This window comes from Rhizophagus irregularis, chromosome 16 (assembly GCF_026210795.1).
Source record: "Rhizophagus irregularis chromosome 16, complete sequence".
Taxonomy (NCBI): Eukaryota; Fungi; Glomeromycota; class Glomeromycetes; order Glomerales; family Glomeraceae; genus Rhizophagus; species Rhizophagus irregularis.
This window is the reverse complement of record NC_089444.1, coordinates 3,374,084-3,396,278: the sequence shown is the minus strand read 5'-3', so window position 1 is coordinate 3,396,278 and position 22,195 is coordinate 3,374,084. Positions and strand designations below refer to the sequence as shown.

Below are 22,195 nucleotides of genomic sequence, written 5' to 3'. Positions count from 1 at the left end.
ATGCAACATATGAAAGGATTAGAGAGAAATATTATTGGAAAGGAATGAAACAAGATATAGAAATATATGTTAAATCATGCAATAGTTGTCAAAGAAGAGGAAAACCGATTGGAAAACACGAATTAAATGTAATAAAAGTTAAAGAACCATTTTATCAGATTGGAATAGATGTTGTGGGACCGTTACCAATAACAGAAAGAAATAATAGATACATAGTTACGGCAATGGATTATTTTACGAAATGGCCAGAAGCTAGAGCTTTAGAAACAGCAGATGCTAAAGAAATTGCAAGATTCATTTATGAAGATATAATATGTAGACATGGATGTCCAAAGAAGATATTAAGTGATAGGGGAAGTCATTTCAATAATAAATTAGTAGAACTATTAATGAAGGAATTTCAGATAAAACACAATTTTTCGACACCTTATCACCTGAAGACGAACAGATTAATAGAAAGGTTCAACAAGACATTATGTGAATCATTAGCAAAATTGAATAACATTAAAGATTGGGATTTAAAAGTACCAGGAGTTTTATTTGCATATAGAACAAAAAAGAATGATTCGACCAAGTTAAAACCAGGATATCTAATATATGGAAGAGAAATGAAGACACTATTAAATTTAGAAGATGAAAATGTTACGATAACACAAAGAGTTAATAGTTTAATGGAAGATCTACCGAACATTAGAAGCCAAGCTAAAGAAAATATAGAGAAATCTCAAGAAAAACAGAAGAAATATCATGATAAGAAATACAAGATGAAAAAGAATTTTCAAATAGGGGATAAAGTACTATATTATGATGCAGCAAAAGAAAAACAATGGTCTGGAAAACTAGAAGAAAAATGGAAGGGACCGTATTATATACATGAGATAATTTCTAAAGGATCTTATAAAATTAAAACTATGGAGGGAAGAATACAGAAAACGCCAATAAATGGAGAATTTTTGAAGGAATATATTGACAGGTCAAGTTTCGAAGTTATAATTAGAATTTGATGGGACTCAAATTTTTCTTGGAGGGATAGCTGTAACTCGAGAAATCAGGATAATCACGTGAGCAAATGAATAAAAGACCGAATGGAATAAGGATAAATAATTAACCGATGGATAAATAATTAGCCAAAGGATAAATAATTAACCGATAAAATAATATTTATAGTTTAGTTTAGTTTAGTCACGAGATAGTCATATGATAATACATCTTTATTTTCTTATTGTTCTTAAATTTTTATTAGTAGAAAAGTTAGAAATAGTAGAAATAATTTTCTTAAAAATGTATAAATATAGGTGGAATTCGTTAGGAATTCCGCAGTCAGTTTTGACTCAAATTTAATAAAATAAATATTATTTATTAAAAGTTATCTTGAATATGCTCATTGTACGCTTGAGAATTAATTAATATTATATTATTAAGTCCAGAAAAGTAAAGTAAACGAAGTTATTCTCATTTTATTGTATAAAATATAATAAGAAGTTAGGAGAACTCTCGCAGTTTATAAGAAATAAAGAGGTGATATTTGAAAGAATAAATATTACATAAAGAATAATATTTTGGGAATATTATGAATAAGTGGTAGTATTTGAAAGAATAAATACTACGAATATATGAGAAAGAAAGCGAGAAGTTAAGAGAAAAGTAAAATCAAAACCAAGCGAAATAACGAGAAATAAAGTTGTAATGTGAAAGATGTGTTTATCCACGGGTGGCAGACGTGGGTGACATCGTCACCAATCAGGCAGTTTGCTAACTTTTGATCCAGTGATCAGAAAAAGATGAAATATAGCTCATTGGAATCGTCTCAACAAGACGAATCTAATGGTAGTAAAATCGCATCTCTAGGATTAATAGGTAATAAAAAATTAAATAAAATATAAATGATACATTTTTATTTTTATATTTTACTTAATTTCTCATCAAGTATTAATCCTAGAAATGAGATTTTACTACCATTAGATTCGTCATGTTGAGACGATTCCAATGAGCTATATTTCATCTTTTTCTGATCACTGGATCAAAAGTTAGCAAACTGCCTGATTGGTGACAGTATTTGGCGAAAATGCCAATCAGGCACCAATCGGTCACCAATCAGGCACCAATCAGCTACCTGATTGGTGACCGATTGGTGCCTGATTTTTCACTTTTCGACCTGTGTTGGATACAATAAAGAGAGCAAAAACCATATTCACCCATTTTACTGACACCTGTTTTACCAACATAAAATTTACTGACTCCCCTTTACTGACTTGCCATTTCACTGACATCCCATTTTTCTAAAACTAATTCAACAAATCCCATTTTGCCAACATCCATTTTACTGACATGATTGACATAGATCAACATAATTTAATTTTATAATATATATATAAAAAATTCTTTATAATTTTTAATAAAAATTTTTGAACTTTAATAAAATTAATATTATTTATTGAATAATTTTTATTGCAATTTGAAAGTAAATAAGCTTACAATTTTTAAAAGCAGTAAATTTCTTTATTAATTATAATTACAAAGAAATGTTATGAGCGATTCCTCTTAAAAAATCAACAAGGGAATGATTATATCGATCATTAAATACCCAATTTTCACAATTGATGTAATTTTTTTGTTTGGATGGCCTGGGTTCTCCACACATAATATTTTCAATTCACAATTCTGTTTCATGTTATTCTTTACACATTGCTTCTACAATCGTATAAACCCCAACATGTGCTCTACCAATTAATGTATTCCAATGATGATGCCATCCTTCAACTAAATTTTGTGTCCTGGGATAATAAAGTTCAACTAGTTCATGCACAGACCAGAGCTTTGGTGGAAATAATGGAGGAACTCAAAGTGTAGTACCATTTCTATGCTGTCTCTGAACTCTTTCATGAATATAATTTTCCTCAAAATATTGGATAACTTCTTCTGCATTTAAAGGTAGAAGAGGCTTAATTTGATTAAATGCAGTTGGGATTTCAGAAGGTGAAAGGAATGCAAGGGCTGTGATATAGCGCATCTTGAGGCTAAAATTTTCATTATTTCCATATTCAGTAGCCAATCCTATGGCTTGAATTTTCTTCCATATATTTTGACATAAATGAAAAAACAGCCCTTATTAATAGATTCGGGAAATTCAGAATGAACTGCTTTAATTGCTACTTGTTCAAAGTCAGTAATAATCATAGATGGACTTAAAATTTGTCTAGCCTCTTCTCCCAAGTCAACTAATTCTTGAAATAACTGCCTATAAATTTCTTCTGTTTTGTTTATCATTAATGTATATACCAGAGAAAAAATACGTGCATTATCTTCACCTCCAACCAGGGCACGAATAGTATACATCTACAAGAATAGGGTTGGTACTGTTTTAAACGTACTATCCATCATTCAGTAATCTGCTTCATGTAAATACTGAAGGTTGGATAGTGTACAAAAATGATCATTTTTTCATTTCCTATTTCTAACTCCTTTGCCAAAAATTGATTGCCATTGATAGTTACGCACAAATTAAAAGGGTTATTAATATATTGCAATGATCTTGGCTGTGAAGGCATATTTTTATCTCTTACACGGTTAATTTGTTTACATAATACTTGTCTATTTGGCAAGGAAGAATAGGAATTTTGAGATATATTACTTACAGCATTTTAAATTATTTGAACTGGTCAGTCATTTGTACTGGATGCTGCCTCTTTTATTGTATTAAGTGTTTGTACTACATTTGCCCAGCTTGTTTTAGGAGCATGATTATGTTCACTAAACTTTATTAACTCATGTTCTTGACCACTTAAAATTGTTGTTGCTCTTCCTTTACACTGATACATATGTCTATATTCACAATACCAGTAATATTTTTCATCACAGTTCTTGTCTTTAACTAATAAGTATCCACATACAATTATCTTTGGTTTACCACGTATGGATTTGATCAATCTGCATACTTTATGATTTATTTTAAAGTATTAATAATAAAAAAGCAAGATATGTTTTTTATTTTAATAAACAATAATATGTATATTTTTATTTTTGCATTTCTGGAAAAATAGAGAAAAAATTACAAAGAAATAATTAAAAAAACTTCATTTATAAGTTTAAGCCCTTGGAGTTTGATTGGTACTACAATAATCTTGCATTATTAATACATTTTATAGTCCATTCATGATTTTACTTTCGGCACTTGAAATTAAGGCACAGTAAAGGCGTAGCAAAACTAGCAAACTGATGAATTTACTTAAATAAATTTCAGTGAAATGGAAAGTTAGGTAATCTTCATGTCGATAAAATGGCATTTTGGTAAAATGAAGTTAGTGATTTTTCATGTCAGCAAAATAGATGTCAGTAAAATGGCGTCAGTCAATTTCATTTTGGTGAAATAGCTGTCTGTGAGTCATACTGTAAACCAGCAAAAACATAACAAAATGACAACCCTCCATTTGACTCTTCTGTTTTGTTTCTTACCTGAAATTTTTGGTTCAGCTTCATTAAATAATCCATATCCACTTGAAATTTGCCACAATAAAACTCCAATGCTGTGTACATCAGATTTTTTATATTTAATTTAATTTTTGACATCAAAACTTTTTGGGTCCATATAGGGTAATACATCAAATATTTTTGATGTGTCACTTGATGCTGCAACAACTTTTTTATAAACTAAAGACTGTTAATTTGATATATAAGTATGTTAAATGATTGATGGAAAGAGCTCCTCTGATTCAAAGAACATTATGAGAGAAAATTCACTAAATAAATGTAACAACAACAGTTCCATGAATTCGGGTTTAAACTTTTCTATTATATACTTTATACAATATAATAAGCGTACAACAAAACTTATAGGGTAAATAAGTTTAAACATGGACAATCAATATGAGATCTTGTCAATCAAAAATGCTTAAACTAATTTTGATTGTAACTTAGTTTCAAATAATCTTATAATATTTCCATAGATCATTTAATTAAAAATATTCTGATGATAAATTTATTTTACCATAAAAGTGCAATTTTAATGAATCAAATACAAATATTGAACAAATTTAACTTATTTCATTTTTATAGGGGCATAAAAAATTATTATTTGCAAATAATATTATTTAATTTACTTGTGTAGTGAAATATATTTCTATATATAAACTTATGAATAGCAAATTCATAAGTTATTTTGCTCGCATAATATAAAATAACTACTTTCTAAAAGGTTATGAAACTCCAATCTCCTTAATAAGGCGTTGAGATCCCCTATTCCCTCTGTCATCAATTTACAGAGTTGCCACATCAAATAGGCGTTCTCATGGTCAAATGAACGAATAAACGAATGAACGAACAATTAAATAAACAAATAAGTTAATAAACAACGACACAAAACAACATTCTTGGTTCACAAAATAAATAGCGTTAGTAATATAAAACATCAAGCAACATAAAATTAAATTTAACTTCTCTAAATTTTCCCAAATTTTATCCACTTACCTTTAATTCCAAACTTCGATAGCTCTCGCTACGAAGTATTTTATTTATTTCAACTTCAAAATTTCGGTAATCCTCTTTACAAAAGTGTATATTTTAATTCATCTTATGATTATCATTTTATTCAATTAAAATTAATTAAGCGAACGTTAACTAAAGTTTAGGGCGAACCTATTACCTTTACTTAATGTTATACTTTATTAACAAATAATTAAATTCAACTATTCTAAATTACATTGTGGATGAAATTTCAATAAATTCTATGATGATAAAGGTTGATGTGGAATTACTTTGAATTCCGCTCTCTATTTAAACAAACTTTCTTATATTTTCTATTCTAATATATACTATCTTTTATGTTCTTTTTATATGTTATCTTTCTAATATACTATCTTTTTAATATACTATTTTTAATACGCTATCTTTTAATATACTATCTTTTAATATGCTATCTTTTAATATGTTATCTTTCTATTTTTAATATGTTATATGTCATCTTTTATGTTCTATCTTTTTAATATACTATCTTTCTATTTTTAATATGTTATATTCCATCTTTTATGTTCCATCTTTTTAATATACTATCTTTCAATATGTTTCTATTTTTAATATGTTACGTTCCATCTTTTGTGGCTTATATCTTTTTGTATTATCTTTTATGTTATCTTTTATATTATCTTTTAATATATTATCTTTTTATATTATCTTTTATATTATCTTTTTATATTATCTTTTATATTATCTTTTATATTATCTTTTATATTATCTTTTATGTATTTTTATTATGCGTGTTCTTTTAATCCGCTATCCCTCCATTTTATATGTTTTCCTTATAATTTATCTTTTGTGGCTTATAATTATTCCTTCTAATTGTTCTTATTGTTGAACTCAATAAACTGGTTGCTAAGCCACAATTGATCAACTCCCTACTTAATTTATTGGTTCCTTATTAATCATTCAATAAATATTACACCATATAGATCATTCCTTTTCCTAAATGTTTATCCTTTTTGGCTAATCATTTATCCATTCATGCTGATTCAAGATTAGTTTGTTCGTACTTAGTACTTGACATTCACATTTGTCCATTTGATATATTACTTGTTCGCGCTTAATATTTGGCTGTTTACAGCGTTAATAAATAATTGTCCAGAGTGAAGCAAAGGACTATATATGTTTATGAACTTTAACGACATATTGGATCACGTGGCAAAGTCCATTTGTCCGCATACGTCATTTCTGATTGGTCCACACAAAGCATGTCATTGAAATTTCATGCTACATCAAAAAATAAACAAGTGTTTATAATAAACAAGATATCTAATATCAGATATTTCTAACAGATTATTTCTTATTTTTTTTTCTAAGGTTTCTGGATTTCTTGTACATACCGGACTTTAAAGGTAAATTAGAAAGAGGTGGGTTTTTTTATTTGTTTGACTTTAAAGAAATGTTTCTAATGTTTCATTTATTATTTTTTTTTCTAGGGATACTGGATTTTTGTACACGCCAGACTTTAAAGGTAAAATAGAGAAGAGGGTTTTTTTTTATTTGTTTGACTTTAAAGAAACGTTTCTAATGTTTCATTTTTATTTTTTTTTTCTAGGGATGCTGGATTTTGTACACACTGGACTTTTAAAGGTAAATTGGGAAGAGCAGATTTTTTATTTGTTTGATACTTTTTGATAGGGTTTTTTAAATAAATGTTTTTTTTTTGAATTTTCAACTTTAAAGAAATGTTCCTAATGTTTTAACTTTATTTTTTTCGTAGGAACATAATTTAAACTTAATCATTTTTTATCTTGTTTAGCTAATCTTGAAAAGTACAAAAGATAGTGTTTAAAAAAAAATAAATAAATAAAAATTTTTGTACAAAATTTTTCGCTCTGGATGTACAACAGTTTCCATTTCCTAGTTATTAATCATTTGAAAATTATTATTTAGACATCTTAAAAGCATGTAATATTTCAATAACAAACTGATTTTATTTATGCAAGTAAAAAATCGCATATATTCTATAATCAGTAACTAACTACATGAAAAATGTTTATAAATAATATCAAAATTATAATCTAATTTACCAGAGTCAGTAGTAGAAGAAAAAGAAGGTTGATGTTTAAATAGAACATTAAGAGCATCTATGCATGTTATTAACTCTGTAAAATAAGCTTGCTATTGGTATTTAAAATTTCATTATATTAAGATATCAAAGAGTTTAGAAAATCTAATTAATATATATTCCAACATGATAAAAATATTTGAAAGATAAATACCATATGATTGCTAAATAACATAATCAATCAGAGATTGCACAACTCAAATATTCAGATTTTAGAAGCTCTTTCATAAAATAATTAGGTACTAACTGAGATGTATAAATAGCTTGTGGATGTTGTTTGTTTTTCTTAAAAGTAGAGAGGCATGATTTTCTGTAAATTTCTGCTTCTATAAATTGCTTTTTAATTTTAATTGCATTTGATTCATCATTTTTATATGAATTATAGGAATCATAGAATGATTCAATCAATTCATGTATTTTAGTAGCATTTGGTCTATTATCTGGATTTGAATTCCAACATCTTTTCATTAACTCAATATAACATTTTGGTGCTTTCAACTCATTTATTTCAGGTCTAATTCCTTTGCATATATCTAACATTAGATAATAATCATGCGCACAATTTACAAAAGGTTGTTTTCCAGTTGCTGTGAAATACATAATCATACCAAAGCTATATATGTCTGCTGCTTGAGTATAAGCTTCATATTTCAACACCTCAGGAGCCATATAAGGAATAATTCCATAAGATTTTACCTCACTTACATTATTTACATCTTCACATAATCCCATATCTGATATAAATAATGATTTTCTATTAAAAGTATTTAAACTTTTTGTTAAAAATAATATATTTCCAGGATGTAAATCATGATGAACCTTCTGATTTTGATGAATCCCTTTAAGGCCTTCAATGATATATATTAGTGTTTGTATTTTATTTTTCCAATCAAAATTTTTACAATTGTTATTTATCCAATTATAATAACTTCCACCTTCTGCATACTCAAGAACTATAATTAAATCTTTTGTATTTGGGTTTTGTGATATTCCATATACATAGAGAATATCACTTTTCTTATTAATTGAATATTCTTTAACCTATTTGTAAAAAATATATTATTAATTTTAAAAAAGATTTAGGTAATTACAATAAGTTCATAAAAATCCTTATACCTCATTTAAGAACTTGTCAGTTAAGTTTTGTGAATTATTCAGACATTTTAAAGCAATTTTTTTGTTTGAAACCCTTGTATATATTTTCTCCTCAACATTATATTTTAATGGACCATCTTTCCATATTGCTGAGTATACTGTAGAAAATCCACCTTTACCTATTTCCTTAATGTAATTGAATTGATCATATGGTATCCATTCAAATACTATATTAAAACAAGAATTAATTCTTAATTGCATTTCTTGAATTAAACTAATAACAAGTTTTTCATTTCCATTTGTCCATTTTGTAGATTTATTTATTTGACATGGCTTACACCACATATATCCTATATGAGTAAATTTTCCACCACAATTTTTGCAGAATACTTTACCATATTCCCTAGAAACTTCTGTTTGAAGAACTAAAATGTAATCTTTATCTGAATTTTGAGATAGCCCATCTATTTGAGGCTATCATTCTCAAATTCTTTAACCTATAAAATTATAAAAATACATTTACTAAGTTAAAAAGAGTATTAAATTTAATAAAAAAAATTTTATACCTTATCTAGAAATCTTTGTAAGTCACTAAAACATAATAAAGTAACTTTATACTTCCATGTTGCTGAATATGCTGTAACAAAATGACCTTTGCCTATAGTTCTAATTTTATTAAATTGATCATATGGTATCCATTCAAATCTTGTATCACTTGGTTCATTAATTTTTAATAATTGAATTAAATTATCAATTCTATTATTTCCGCTTTTCCAACTCATAAAATTACATAGTTTACACCAGTTATACTGAATATTGGTATATATTTTATTACATTTAGCACAATAATTCTCAAGAAGTATATTATTAAAAATCAAAATATAGTTCTTGGTATCTGGGTTTTGAGATATTCCATACAATACAAGAAACTCATCAAATTTTGTTGAATATTTTTTAACCTAAATATAAACAAAAGATAAATATGTTATGTTAAAAAGTATAATAACATTTATTAAATTTTATACCTCATTTATTACAAATTCTATGGAATTTTGTGAATTATGTAATAATTTTAATGTAACTTCTTTATTTGAATTCCTTATGTAATTCTCACTCCATTTATACATCTTGTATAATGGCCCACCCCTCCATATTGCTGAATATACTGTTATTAGGCCATTTTTGTATATTTCTTTAATTTGATCAAAATAATTGCATGGTATCCATTCAAATGCTACATATTTATGGTATTTAATTGTTAATTGCCTTTCTTGAACAAATTTATCAATTTTTTCATTCCCACTTGTCTGATTTAAAACCAAAATATAATCATTTGTATCTGGATTTTGAGTTATTTCATACAATACAAGAAATTCATTATTCTTTATTGAATATTTTTTAACCTAAATATAAACAAAAAAGGTAAATATATTATATTAAAAAGTATTATATTAAAAAGTATTAATAAAATTTATATAACTTTTATACCTCATTTATCACAAATTCTATGGAATTTTGTGAATTATTCAAAAATTTTAATACAACCTCTTTATTTGAATCTCTTGTATAAAATTTACTCCAATTATACTTCTTGTATAATGGCCCACCCCTCCATGTTGCTGAAAATACTGTTATTAGGATATTTTTGTATATCTCTTTAATTTGATCAAACTGATTGTATGGTATCCACTCAAATACCACATTATTATAATTTTTAATTGCGAATTGCCTTTCTTGAATAAAATTATCAATTTTCTCATTTCCACTTATCCAATTTGTAAGGTCAAATAATTATTTTGAACCAAAATATAATCATTTGTGTCTGGATTTTGAGATATTCCATACAATGTTAGAAATGCATGATTTTCCGTTTGATATTTTTTAACCTAAATATAAAAAAGGAAGGTAAATATATTATATTAAAAAGTATTAATAAAAATTATATAACTTTTATACCTCATTTATCACAAATTCGATGGAATTTTGTGAATTATTCAAAAATTTTAATACAACTTTATTTGAACTTTCTCTTGCATAATTTTCACTCCAATTATACTTCTTGTATAATGGACTATCTTTCCATGTTGCTGAATATACTGTTATAGAATTATTTTTACCTATTTCTTCAATTTTATTAAACTGATTGTATGGTAACCACTCAAATACTACATCTTTATGGTCATTAATTTTTAATTGCCTTTCTTGAATGAAATTATCAATTTTTTCATTTCCACTTGTCCAGTTAAAAACCAAAATATAATCATATGTATATGGATTTTGAGATATTCCATACAATACTTGAAACTTTACATTTTTTGTTGAATATTTTTTAACCTAAATATAATAAAAAATGTAAATACATACTAAAAAGAAATATTAATAGCATTTATATAATTTTATACCTCATTTATCACAAATTCTATGGAATTTTGTGAATTATGAAAAAATTTTAATGCAACTTCTTTATTTGAATCTCTTGTACGATAGTTACTCCAATTATACTTCTTGTATAATGGACCATCTTTCCATAATGCTGAATATACTGTCATAATGTTATTTTTGTATACTTTTTTAATTTGATCAAACTGACTGTATGGTATCCACTCAAATACCACATTTTTATGTTTATTAATTTTTAATTGCCTTTCTTGAATAAGATAATCAATTTTTTCATCTTCACTTATCCACTTAAAAACTAAAATATAATCATTTGTATCTGAACTTTGAGATATTCCATGTAATACCATATACTCTTCATTCCGTGTTGAATATTTTTTAACCTAAATATAAACAAAAAAATAAATATGTTATGTAAAAAAGTATGAATAGCATTTATATATTTTTATACCTTATTTATCACAAATTCTATGGAATTTTGTGAATTATGTAAAACTTTTAATGTAACTTCTCTATTTGAATCTCTTGTATACTTATTATACTGGTAGTATAATGGGCCATCTTTCCATATTGCTGAATATACTGTCATAAGGCTATTTTTGCCTATTTTTTTAATTTGGTCAAACTGATTGTATGGTATCCATTCAGATACTACATCTTTATAGTATTTAACTTTTAGTTGCCTTTCTTGAATGAAGTTATCAATTTTTTCGTTTCCACTTATCCAATTTCTGAGATTTATAGGATTATTTTGTACTAAAATAAAATTCTTTGTATCTGGATTTTGAGACACTCCATACAATACAAGAAACTCATTATTTTTTGTTGAATATTTTTTAACCTAAATATAAACAAAAAAGGTAAATATATATTAAAAAGAAGTATCAATAACATTTGTATAATTTACATACCTCATTTATTAATTCTATGGAATCTTGTGAATTATGCAATAATTTTAATGCAACTTCTTTATTTGAATCTCTTGTACAATACTTACTCCACCAATCCTTCTTGCATAATGGACCATCTCTCCACATAGCTGAGTATACTGTCAAAAGGTCATTTTTTCCTATTTTTTTAATTTGATCAAACTGATTGTATGGTATCCACTCAAATACTACGTCCTTATAGTCTTTAACTTTTAGTTGCCTTTCTTGAATAAAATTATCAATTTTTTCATTTCCACTTATCCAATTTCTGAGATTTATGGGATTATTTTGTACTAAAATATAACTGTTCGTATCTGGATTTTGAGATATTCCATACAATACATGAAACTTATCATTTTTTGTTGAATATTTTTTAACCTAAATATAACAAAAAGTTTATATATTATGCTAAAAAAAGTATTAATAACATTTATAAATAATTATATACCTCATTTATTACAAATTCTATGGAATCTTGTGAATTATGCAATAATTTTAATGCAACTTCATTATTTGAATCTACTCATCCTTCTTGTATAATGGACCATCTCTCCATATAGCAGAATATACTGTCAAAAGGTCATTTTTGTCTATTTTTTTAATTTGATCAAACTGATTGTATGGTATCCACTCAAATACCACATCTTTGTAGTATTTAACCTTTAGTTGCCTTTCTTGAATGAAGTTATCAATTTTTTCATTTCCACTTATCCAATTTCTGAGATTTATAGGATTATTTTGTACTAAAATATAACTGTTTGTATCTGGATCTTGAGATATCCCATACAATACAAGAAACTCATCATTTTTTGTTGAATATTTTTTAACCTAGATATAAAAAAAAAGATAAATATATTATGCTAAAATGAGGTATTAATAGCAATCATAAAAATATTTATACCTAACTTATTACAAATTCTATGGAATTTTGTGAGTTATGCAAGAATTTTAATGAAACTTCTTTATTTGTATCTCTTGTATACTTATCATGCTGATAGTATAACGGACCGTCCTGCCATATTGCTGTATATACTGTCATAGAATTATTTTTGCCTGTTTCTTTAATTTCATTAAATTGATTGTATGATATCCACTCAAATACTACATCTTTGTGTTTATTAATTTTTAATTGCCTTTCTTGAATAAGGTCATCAATTTTTCCATTTCCGCTTGTCCAGTTAAAAACCAAAATGTAATCATTTGTATCTGAACTTTGAGATATTCCATACAATACAGGAAACCCATCTTTTACTGAATTTTTTGTTATATATTTTTTAGCCTAAATATAAATAAGAGTTAAATATGCTATATCAAAAATAAATGTTAAAAATATTTAAAATATTTACAAAAATTTATACCTTATATATCACAAATTCTACATTATTCTGTAAATTATGCAAAATTTTTAGAGAAACTTTTCTATTTTGATCTCTTATATAATATTTATCCCACCAACCATTAGTATATGATGGACCATTTCTCCATACTGCTGAATATATTGTTGTGATAGGGTCGGTTTTGTCTATTTTTTTAATTTGATCAAACTGATCGTATGGTATCCATTCAAATAGAACATCTCTATATTTATTAGTTTTTAATTGCATTTCTTGAATAAAATCATCAATTTTTTCATTTCCACTTGTCCAGTTAAAAACTAAAATATAATCATTTGTATCTGTATTTTGAGATATTCCATACAATACGAAAGATTTATCATCTTTTATTGAATTTTTCGTTAAATATTTTTTAGCCTGAACATAAACCAAAGTGTTAAATTTAAATAGATTATCAAAAATAAATATTTAAAATATTTGTAAAAATTTATACCTCATTTATTACAAATTCTATGGGAATTTGTGAATTATGCAAATATTTTAGAGCAACTTCTTTACTTGAATTTCTTATATTCTTGTATGATGGACCATTCCTCCATATTGCTGAGTATACTGTTGTCATAAGGCCATGTTCTCCTGTTTTTCTAATTTGATCAAACTGATTGTATGGTATCCATTCAAATAGTGCATCTCTATAATTATTAACTTTCAATTGCATTTCTTGAATAAAACCATCAATTTTTTCATTTCCACTTGTCCAGTTAAAAATCAAAATATAATCATATGTACATGGATTTTGAGATATTCCATATAATACTTGAAACTTTTCGCTATCTGTTGAATATTTTTTTACCTAAAACATGATAATAAAAGTAAGTATACTTTATTTTTTAAAAAAAAACTGTTATCACCTAAACGTTGGAAATTTTTATACCTCATTTATTATAAACTCAATGGGACTTTGTAAGTTATGAAAACATTTTAAAGCAACCTTTATATTCGAATCTCTCATGTATGTTTTTTCCTGAATATTCCAATATAATGGTCCATTTTTCCATAATGCTGTATATGCCGTTATATATATAGAACCATTTTTGTTTGTTGCTTTAATTTCATTAAACTTATTATATGGTATCCATTCTATATCGATCTAATACTATATCATTATGGTCTTTAATTTCCAACTGTCTTTTTTCAATAAAATCATCGATTTCTTTAGATCCGCTGGTCAAATTTATAAGTCTGCATATTAAATACAATTTACAGAATATATATTCAATATCTTTATTTTGAGAAGACATTATTTTAAATGCAAAAAAAATATTTTTTGAATATCATTTTAATTTATATCAAACCGCCATACGCGCAATTCAAACATATTATACATAACAATGCATAAAAATATAATGTAACGACATTATTTGTTTTTTTATGGAATAGGCGTAGGTTTATGCGTAACAATAATGACAATATGGATGTGAAAACCATTGTTTTAATCATAGGAGTGCCCTCGCATATGTCACATGACAAAATTGTAATAACGTAACGCTACATCTTAGAATAACTGCAAACAAGTTAGTAACATGATGTATGTGATTTTTTTTTTAAGAGCGGACTACCCTTATGAATTGGGTAGCTTATTATATTTATAAACAAATGCATCAGTTTATCTTTATTTAATTTTTATTATCATTATTAACTTTAGGAACCAGTAATAATACAGTCCATGAAATATTAAAATTAATTAAGCAAAAAATAAAACGCATAAAATTTATTATATATAATTAATATACTGTATGTTTGATATGTTATGTACATCGAGAATATATGTTAGGTTCATTTTTTTTTATGTCATTCAATTGTTTCTCGTCAAAAGTCGTTTTATTGTTTGTTGTTCTCAAAAATAAAAATACGTTAATTAAAACACAACAAATGTAAAAACTCAAAATAATTATCAACACGACAAAGTAATTCTAGAACAGATCTTTTTTTTGATAAATTAGACAATGTGTCACGTAATCTATTTACGTTATTATTGTAAATACTTTTTAATGAAACTCATTGTCCAATGATTATAACAAATTAGGAATATTTAAAAGATAGACATATCCGCCAATCTGCAAAATGTGATTTAGCCGTATGCATGTAACACCAGTGCGACAAACATGATCATTCGTATCCCGTAAACAAATAAAAAGATCATATGTTGCATTTTATTCCATTGGATTGAATTTTATTTGATTATACTTATATCACATTAACTGTTAAGTACAAATACATGATGCTTAATAACTTGATGAATTGGTGCTAATAATAATTAATATATACGACCCTATTTATGTACATGTTGTACTAATATGTGGATTGCTTATTATATAATAATATATAGTTATTGCACAGGTGCCATGTTTGATAAGTGGCACGATGTGTTTATGTGTTCACGTCATAACAAGCAATACATACAGTATAAATAACGAAATTGGTAAATTTAACAAAGAACAAAATAATCTAACTATAAATGACTGACGAAAGAAAGCGAATTTTAATTTTGTAAAAATCAATTATAATAGAGAAAATGTAAGTATTGTTCTAATATTATCTTCGAAGAAAAAATTTTTTATATATACATATATTAATATAATATGAGGTGCACGTACAAGTCGTACAAATTACAACATAATTCTTCAAGAATTTTTTGTAATATTCCTTAATTTTGTCAACTAAAAATTTGGCCAAATTGGTGTTTTTTTATCTTTTTACCATTATTATTGTAATCATACCAGTAAAGGGTTTAGACCGAATTTTAGTTTCATAACTTGATTTCACAATTTTTGGAACAATGTATTATTTGTCGTGGTGAAATATAGTAAATATCGAGAAAAAAAATACATTCTTAACGAAATTACGCGGACAGAAGCAAGTTTCAACGAAAAAAATATTACATTTTGCTTTTTTTTATTTATTTTATCATTTTATTTTTAATAAAAACCAATATATATTTTTTTTAAAGAAAAGGAAAAAATTATTTACGAGATTTTTTTTGATGGTAAGTTTTTTATAGTAATTCGTCGGTTTTGACGCTTAATAACTTTGAAATGATTATTTAAGAAAACTAATCAAATTATAATAAGGATTTTCTCGGTAGAAATGTTACAAAAAAAGAGTTTCTAAATTGATTTTTTTTTCCTTGCCGATTTGATTTAAAAATTAATAATATAGAAGTGAAAGAAATATATAGGATAAATATGTGCGTGAAATAAAATATTTTTATAAGTAAAATGTTATAAAAATATTTTTTAAAAAAAGAAATAAAAAGCATAAAAAATATTATTCTTAAAAGGTTTAAATTAATGTATATTTAGAATATTATATTAGAATCTTATGTGGTTTAAACCATAATTTAGTTTTTTCTTTCCAATAATAAAAGAAAGGGAAATTGGGAAGGCAAAAAATGAAAAAATGTATTATATTTCACTGCCAATATTTTCTCGTATTCCTCTATTTTCTCTGTTAGTTTCTCTCGTTCGTTATTAAAAAAGGATATTCTAATTATTTAAATTCGGAATCAGAAAAGTAGTTCATATCGGAGGTGGAAATATTATCCAAGAAATTTCTTCATACAAATGTTTCTCTCGTGGTCATAATATTATGACGTGACCGTCCAAAAGTGACTTTAGTTTGAATGATTTAACTGAAAATTAGAGTTTGTACATTACATCATAAATTCATCACTGACACTGGTGATATTTAGCAATACCCATAAAAAATTGTATTTATTTTAAACAATATAATGAATGAGATAACGTTTAAAAAACCAAATAAAAGCATTTCCTCACGTTAGAGGTTGGAACCGACCAAAAAAACCTTAACCGATTAATAATCGATTAACCAAGGGCCCTAATCGATTAATAATCGATTAATATTAAAATATTAAAAAAATTTTTTTTTTTTGACCGCAGATTGCACCAAATTGTTTTTGATCATACATTTAGTTATAGGAAAGTCTTATTTATTATTATTATCATTAAAAAATTAATACAAATTCTTCCAAGTTCGGAGAACACGTGACCAAAAATTCACAGCTCTGGGCCGCATTAGATAATTTGACCAGAATTATGGGTTGATAATTTTAATCGATTAACCGATTTTTGAGATACCTTATTCGATTAACCGTCTTAGTCGATTAATTAATTGATTAACCTTAATCGATTCCAAACTCTACCTCACATATGAAATATACTATTTAGACTGCGAAAAATGATTGAGATATGTCATCAATTCTTCAATATAAATGACATAAAAGCAAATGTATCGAAATACGAACTTATAAAAATAAACAACAATAAAGAAGATCTTTCAATTGAGGGAGAACCAATCACAAAGACAAACAGCGAAGAAGGTAATCGTTACCTTGGAATATTTTTCAGATACGACAACAAAAGAGAAATATATAAAAAGAAGATAACATCGATAATCAATAACGCCTGCAATATATTTAATTGGAAAAGATTAAATGAAAAGCAAATAATAGCAGTTTGGAATATAGTTATTGTACCAAGAATAGAGTATCAGTTGGCAGCCATCGTCCTAAAGAAATGGGAATGCGAGAAATTGATGACAAAAATAAATATGATAATTAAAAAAAGAGCTGGCCTAGCAAGATCAACTCCAAATTTTATAATCTACGATAAAGACATTTTAGGTATAAAACATATTTACGACCTACAGATGGAAATGATATATAAGAATTTGCTTTATCAGGCGAATGGAAATTACAAATTACAAATATTATTTAAAATTAAAATGATCCAAGAACAGAAAAATATATGGACTTCGAGATGTCCTGGAGAATTAGAAATAACAAATTATAGGAAAAATAATTGGATCATATCAGCTTTAAAGGTGTTAAATAATGAAAAAATCAAAATATGTAATCATGAAATAAAAGATTTTAGAGAAAGTCACAGAATCAAAGGAGGAAAGACTGACCTAATTGAATTAATGGAGTGTAAGGAATTTATAACAAGTACTCAATCAAGAAAAACAAAAAATATAATGTTTTTAGAAGACATCCTAGAGGCGGACGGTATCACTTTACTAAAATGGAAGCATTTATGTAAAGAAAGAGGAAAGAACACGAAAGGTAAAACGCCGAAATGGTTTAAAAAATTAGAATTGAAATTAATAGCAGATGAAAGTGGATAAGTAAGGAAAATAAGAAACAAGCTTATAGGACAAGCACAAAAAGAAAATATTCATATAAACTATTTCGATGAAGATGAAAAATCGGATAAAAATAGTATTATAACTTGGAACGACTACGGCGAATATCCGATATTTAGTATAAATAAAAAAAAATCACAGAGCAAAAAATACAAAAGAATAGGAATACATTTAGAACTAGTCGGAGATAGCTATAACTTAAACAATTCGCCTCAATTGAAGAAATGTCAAGGATGTTATAGAAACATTAGTAAAAAAAAGGGTAGTAACGAATGTCTAATATACATAGAAAATGAAATCAGTAGAAATTTAGATAGAAGAAAAGAAGAAGACTATATTAAACCATATGAAACTCTAAATAATATTATAAAAAAGAACGAATGGATACGAACGTATATATTGTGCCTCAGATTGATTCTTGCCTCAGCTGACAGCTGACGCACCTCAGATTAAAATCGCCACCTGACGCGCCTCACTTTACAATAAAAAATTGATTATAATTAAGCATTAAATTTTCTAATCTAATGTACATTTGATTATTAATAAAACTTATTTGCTGTATTTTCAAATATTCAATCCTAAAATTTTAGATCAATTGGATTCATGATTGCTTTTGAAATCTTCATTTAAAAATGTGTTTATAATGCAAATTTTCCAAATAATATTCGCATTGTATATTTAATAGGAATTAAAATTGTATAAAAATTTCAGAATATGTGTACATTATTGTGACAAATATATTTACTTATAACATGAAGGCAATTTAATTAATAGAAAAAAGTTTATTTATAGTAGATTAAATTTATATGATTCAAATGAGGCGCGTCAGGTGACGATTTTAATCTGAGGTGCGTCAACTGTCAGCTGAGGCAAGAATCGATCTGAGGCACAACATATACAAAAGAAGATAAAAAAGATGAGTCGTTTAACAAAAAAATAGAATTAATTGACAAAATAATAAAAACGAATGATAAAAATTTTTTGGATATAATCAAAAATAGTATTTTCGAAGAAGATGATAATTTGACTTCGATAACAAAATGAAGATTTTGTCTCCTAATCGACACAAACAAAAAGAAATGGGAAATTAACAATAAAGGTAAAAGAGTTTATCGATATAACGTAATATGGAAAATATTTGAACTGAATTACGAAGAAAATGAGAGCAAGGAATTGATTTTATTAGCGAATTATGAATGTAATAACAAAAATGAATTTAAAATTATTCTTAGATGTATAATTCTAGGAATTATGACAATTAGTGAGAATAGCGAATTAATTTTGGGAATAAATGAGAAAGTCAATAGATTAATAATTGAATTTATCAACAATTTTAGTAACAGGAAAAAGATAGATAGCGACTATTATTTAGAGCTCTTATTTTTAGACAATTTTTTAGAAACAAATAACATCGAACTAATTGAAGGAAAAGAGAAAACACAGAGAATCATAAAAGAAAAAAGAAATCAGATGCAGGAAATGTTAAAAAACAATAAGATAGTAGATAAGATAAAATTTAATTTTGAATTGATAGAAGAAGGTTTAATTACGAATGAATATAATTTAATTTGGAATAACAAATTAATAACAGGAGGATTCCAAGTTTGGAGGAAAGCAGTTACATTAGCAATTTGGAAAAATGAGATTTTAAACAGCGAGAGATTAGAGGATCTATTTATGTATAATTATAGAAACGAATTTGACTGGATCACAAGTCTTGAATTTATTAGTAATAGAGTTAAATTTTCGCAAAGACAATGTGGTGATAGAGATATGATAGAACGCTCATACAGAATCAAAAATTTACTTAAAGAATTACCCACATATAACATTTTATTCAAAAGAAACACGAATAAAATAGATACAGATAAATGTATAAGATGTGGGAAAATCTTCCAGGAAGATTGGGAACACATATGGATATGTGAAGATAATGATATATCAATTGACGAAATCATACGAGAATCACCATATAATTTCAAAAAAGTTTTGGCTAACTCTAATCAAAGCGAAGAATTAGAAATTTTAAGAAACTACAACTGTGAATTCATTAATATAATAGAAAGTCCTTCAAATATTTTGTTGAGGAAAAGCAGAATATGGGAATTACTAAGAGGGATTTATAATAATAAATTCAATGATCTATCTAAAGAGAAAAAAGTTAAAGATCTAATAAAAAGCTTTGGATGTTCACGTATGATGAGATTAAGAAACGAATATGGATTCCACAATGCGAAGAAATTAAAAGGTTAGAAGAAAGAGAACAAATTAAAAAAATAGACCTTAGAAGGAAAAGAGATGTAAATGATAATATGATAATATGGTAGAAGAAGATACTGACACGGATACAATACCAGGAAAAATTAAAAAACAAAAAACAAAAGAAAAATTAGTTAAAAAAGAAAAAAATACAAATATAAATAAACGTATTAGCTTAGTAACATTAGACAAGATGAAAGGATTAATCACAGAAGGTATTAATATAGCTAAATCTTGGAATACAACAATTAAATTAACGAACGCTTTAGTTTAGATATATTTTAGCGATATTTAGATACAGTATGAAATTTTTATGATAATTTTTACGATAGATTTAGTTATAGTTCGATAAATACTTAGTTATAGGGTTTGAATTTTTCAAGCTCTAGGTGTTTAATTTTAATTATGTAATTTATTTTATAAATTCAAATAATTAATAAACGCGTTACTATTTAAAAAAAAAGAAAGACTATTTAGACTGCAAAAATTTGAACCTTTCGTACTATATAAATATACTAAATATGTAAGAAGTTCCTGAACTTACCTATATCTTATCTTGCTAAACTAAAAAAAGAAAAAATTTTATTATGCTCGGGAACTTTTTCGTAATTAACAAATTAGATGTTTTATTAAATATAATTTACTGTGTGCATCTTTTTTAAGAATTATTAATTATCTTGAAAATAAAAGTTTGAAAAAGTTAACTTTCAAAATTTACAAAATAAATCATTAATAATTAATAAGTGAATAAAAAAAAAAAAGAATAATAAAAAATAAATTATCAACTTAAAAAAGCAAAATTAAAATTAAAATATTTTGGTTTAAGAAATCAATTAAGATCGATATTTTTTGTTTGAAAATCAAGGAAAAAAAAATAGAAAAAAATTGTCTGTACGAACCAAAAAATGGTATATTTTTTCAAAAAAAAAAAAATAATAAATTTCCTGGTTTATATGAACTCATTTTACTTTAACAGATAAGCCTTTCTGAAAATAAAATATGATTAATAAGACAACTTTATTCGTTAATTAGCAAAAAATAAAACTTCATTAACCGGAACTTGTATTAACAGTGAAAATGACACCAAATTGAATAGTTTCCCATTACACAATTCAAATTATTTATACAAGTCAATCTAAACGTTACCCGTTATACAGAAATTTCTTTAGTTATATAGATTTAGATATAAATCTTACGTTATACCATATACTGTATAATGACCTTTTTTTGATATAAAATATTTAACGAGTCAACTTGAAAAAAATGAAGTGATTTTTTTATAAGGAAAATTTTGGTAATTGCATTATGACGTAACAAAAAAAAAAGTTTTTTTAAAAAGATTACTATTTTTACGAACGTAAAAGAAAAAAAAATTATTG

General features: G+C 25.7%; 3 protein-coding genes across 3 annotated transcripts; 1 reads left to right on the top strand and 2 right to left on the bottom strand.

Annotated features, from left to right (window-relative positions):
• Positions 1-2,671: 2,671 nt before the first annotated feature.
• On the bottom strand, positions 2,672-3,010 carry OCT59_008444 (uncharacterized protein; the record flags this gene model as incomplete). The annotated part of the gene is made up of 2 exons (XM_066142470.1): positions 2,672-2,760; positions 2,854-3,010. The coding sequence occupies 2 exons, from the start codon at positions 3,008-3,010 to the stop codon at positions 2,672-2,674; spliced, it is 246 nt and encodes an 81-aa protein (XP_065999350.1).
• A 4,746-nt stretch (positions 3,011-7,756) lies between these two features.
• OCT59_008443 (uncharacterized protein) lies at positions 7,757-14,346 on the bottom strand (the record flags this gene model as incomplete). The annotated part of the gene is made up of 19 exons (XM_066142469.1): positions 7,757-8,039; positions 8,294-8,313; positions 8,399-8,620; positions 8,696-8,901; positions 9,013-9,148; positions 9,241-9,430; positions 9,593-9,633; positions 9,700-10,077; positions 10,163-10,439; positions 10,520-10,560; positions 10,631-11,008; positions 11,077-11,454; positions 11,523-11,912; positions 11,983-12,378; positions 12,640-12,828; positions 12,914-13,279; positions 13,359-13,751; positions 13,828-14,187; positions 14,269-14,346. 19 exons carry the CDS (start codon positions 14,344-14,346, stop codon positions 7,757-7,759), a joined length of 4,722 nt encoding a protein of 1,573 aa, XP_065999349.1.
• A 5,462-nt stretch (positions 14,347-19,808) lies between these two features.
• On the top strand, positions 19,809-21,090 carry OCT59_008442 (uncharacterized protein; the record flags this gene model as incomplete). The annotated part of the gene is made up of 2 exons (XM_066142468.1): positions 19,809-20,805; positions 20,885-21,090. The coding sequence occupies 2 exons, from the start codon at positions 19,809-19,811 to the stop codon at positions 21,088-21,090; spliced, it is 1,203 nt and encodes a 400-aa protein (XP_065999348.1).
• Between the last annotated feature and the right edge of the window lie 1,105 nt (positions 21,091-22,195).